Below are 2,986 nucleotides of genomic sequence, written 5' to 3'. Positions count from 1 at the left end.
ATAATAATAATAATAATAATAATAATAATAATAATAATAATAATAATAATAATAATAATAATAATAATAATAATAATAATAATAATAATAATAATAATAATAATAATAATAATAATAATAATAATAATAATAATAATAATAATTAATAATAATAATAATAATAATAATAATAATAATAAAATTTAAAAGTAGGGGCATATTGCAAATAACCTGGACATATATCAGTTATTGCTGGGCTTCTTATGTACCATATCGAAGTGAGAGGAAAAATATATTTAAAGGAATAAAGGAAGAAAATGGAGTATATTAAAGTTATAGTTTGCTTTCATTTGTTAATGTTTGAAAAAAAATGGAGGAGACAAATTATAAAGAAAAAAATATCTCAAATTTTATAAATTTATCAAATTGCTTTTTTGAAATGAAAGGCTTAAAATTGAAAAGCAGTAATGTTTTCAAACATTTTTCCCAATCATAGCATCAGTGACATGCATATTACACGCATTTTTCAAGTCATGCAGAGACCATTCAAATTAAACAAACAATGTTGTATAAATGTTTTACACAAAGTTTGTTAACCGAAGATTTTCATGCGTATATTTAAAAAAAGAAAAGTAATTGAAGAAAAATTAGAAAGTACCAATTTTTTTTTCTTTTCTAGAATAAGTATTGAAAAAAAATGGAGGAAGAAAAGCGACAAAGATACGACATTACATATGGTCGGAGGAAAAGTAATAAAAATTGAAAACAAAAAAAAGAAAAAAGAATAATGAGGGAAAAGAAGGTATGAGAGGGTAATAGAGAAAAAAATTTTGTTAAAAAATTAAAACATAATTGTCTTCTTTCTTATCTCATCAGATAAAGGAGGATATATTACGAAGAGGTGATTTCAGGTTTGTTGTGCGTATTTGCCGTATATACTGTTTTAACTCACTCGTTGACATTGTGAAGTTCGATTAACACTGCATTGTTTACTTCTTCTATTGTTGTTACTTTCATTCCCACTATAAACATCATTTTCTTACTTTTAAATTGAAGAAGAAATAAAGAGCGAATCGATTAAGAAGAGAAAAAAAATTTTGTCACTCCATTTATATCAGCAGCATTCAGCGTGTATTTCTATAAAAAAAAAAAGAAAGGAAAGGAAGAAAAGCTCTTCTTATTAGATGAATCTTTTGGCGAGAATTGTTTGAAGAGCAAAATGGATTAATGAATTTTGCATAGATGTGTGACTAGTTGATAATCATTAATTAACGGCAGCAGGCAAATACGCCTAATGAAAGGAGTGAATGCATGAGGACGAAAAAGGAACTTTAATTCATAACCAAAAAAGTATTAAAAAAAAAGTTTTTTCACTGAAGCATCTTTCAAAGACTTCATCATCATCGTTTCGATCCTAATTAATTAATCCTTCAATTATTGCCTATACCTTATGATTCTGTATGTTGGGACGAAAAGTAATATAATCCGATAAATAGCAAATAATACAAATTTCACTTCGTATTTCAGCTTTAAGACACATTTAGAATCCAATTTTTTGATAAGAACAAATATTGAATTCAAGCATAAAAAGAGAAAAATGCACGATTCGGCATAACTTACTATGGAGAGTTAGCGCCGGAAAGTCTTTAGACCTTGTGGAAAGCATGGGGTAGTTGAGGTGTTTGATGGTGTATAGCAGCCGGATATATGCCCGCAAATGGTTCACCACCGATGGCGTACAGTGCTGCCGCCTCAAATGCGACCGCCTGTTGAGCCGCAGCTGCTTGAGCTGCGGCTAAATTTAACCCACGTGTTACGCCAGCGGCACTAGCTGCTACAGCAGCTGCAGCACCGTTTGTAACGCTACCAGGTGGTGATGTGGGTGCAAGCGGAGCGTATGATTGAAACCCGTTGAAAACTGTAATAGAGAAATGATTCGTTTAAATTCAAGTATTAGCTTAATTCCATTTTTCAAGCTATCTGTCATAACATTTAAGTTTTTTGAAGCTATTTGGCAAAATTTATAGAATTCAGTAGATTAATAATTAAACATATTCATTTTCGACATGTCTCATATTTCTAACATTGCTGTATGCAACCCAAAGTACTATTTACGAGAACTGATTATATAGTTAAAGAGAACTTACTTCCACCGCTATAAAACATGCTTGTACCATATGTACCAAGTCGGGGCAAACAAGAAGCATAGGCTGAAATGAAATAATAATTTATCAAAAAATGAAACGAAACATAAACTGTCAAGAATTTTGTATTTTTATTAAAACTAGATAAATGAAGAAAGAAAGTACCAAGTAACTGTTCCGGTCCAAGACCATATAAACTACGAGCTGCAGCTGCTCTACTCTTATTTAGCTGAACAGGTAGCATCACCTGAAATTATAATATATATTGTTTCATGATATCATCCAATGTCATCAAAGATGATTCACTGTGGAAATTTGAAGGAAAATAATTAATTAAAAGGGGAAAATTATCAGGAATCGATACAAATAAAAAGGAATTACTTCATTCATTCCTCAATTTTAATTCAAATTTATGGCACGCACAGTGATGATGCCGTGTGATTCATATCTCAGAATATTTGATTAGCTTAGCAAATGGAAGATCTATTGCCTTCTTTTCCTCATTTTCCTTCTTTCTCCTTTTGTTAATTTAAGAAACTATTATTAATTATTGATTGAACCAATAAGTAATGATTGATTGAATCAATAAGTAATTATTGATTCAATCAGTAAGTAATTACTGATTGAATCAGCAAGCAATTATTGATTGAACCTTAGATTTTGAAAGGAAAAAAATTATTGTTATTTATTATTACTATTATTATTACTATTATTACTATTATTATTATTATTATTATTATTATTATTATTATTATTATTATTATTACTTATTATTACTTATTATTATTATTATTATTATTATTATTATTATTATTATTATTATTATTATTATTATTATTATTATTATTATACTATTATTATTA

The 2,986-nt window shown here is 27.9% G+C and overlaps 1 protein-coding gene across 1 annotated transcript in view; it reads right to left on the bottom strand.

The window, feature by feature from the left end:
- Positions 1–966: 966 nt before the first annotated feature.
- LOAG_16471 (musashi) overlaps positions 967–2,986 on the bottom strand; it is a 10,121-nt gene continuing 8,101 nt past the window's right edge. Inside the window, exons 9-12 of the mRNA XM_020449122.1 lie at positions 2,289–2,370; positions 2,127–2,189; positions 1,600–1,897; positions 967–1,001 (exon numbers count right to left, since the gene is read on the bottom strand). Of these exons, the coding sequence (XP_020307439.1) occupies positions 1,626–1,897; positions 2,127–2,189; positions 2,289–2,370 (417 nt within the window). The 3' untranslated portion in view covers positions 967–1,001; positions 1,600–1,625. The remainder of the gene's footprint in view (positions 1,002–1,599; positions 1,898–2,126; positions 2,190–2,288; positions 2,371–2,986) is intronic.

The sequence above is a fragment of the Loa loa genome (assembly GCF_000183805.2).
Source record: "Loa loa unplaced genomic scaffold supercont3.4, whole genome shotgun sequence".
Classification (NCBI taxonomy): domain Eukaryota; kingdom Metazoa; phylum Nematoda; class Chromadorea; order Rhabditida; family Onchocercidae; genus Loa; species Loa loa.
This window is presented reverse-complemented; position numbering and strand designations above follow the sequence as displayed.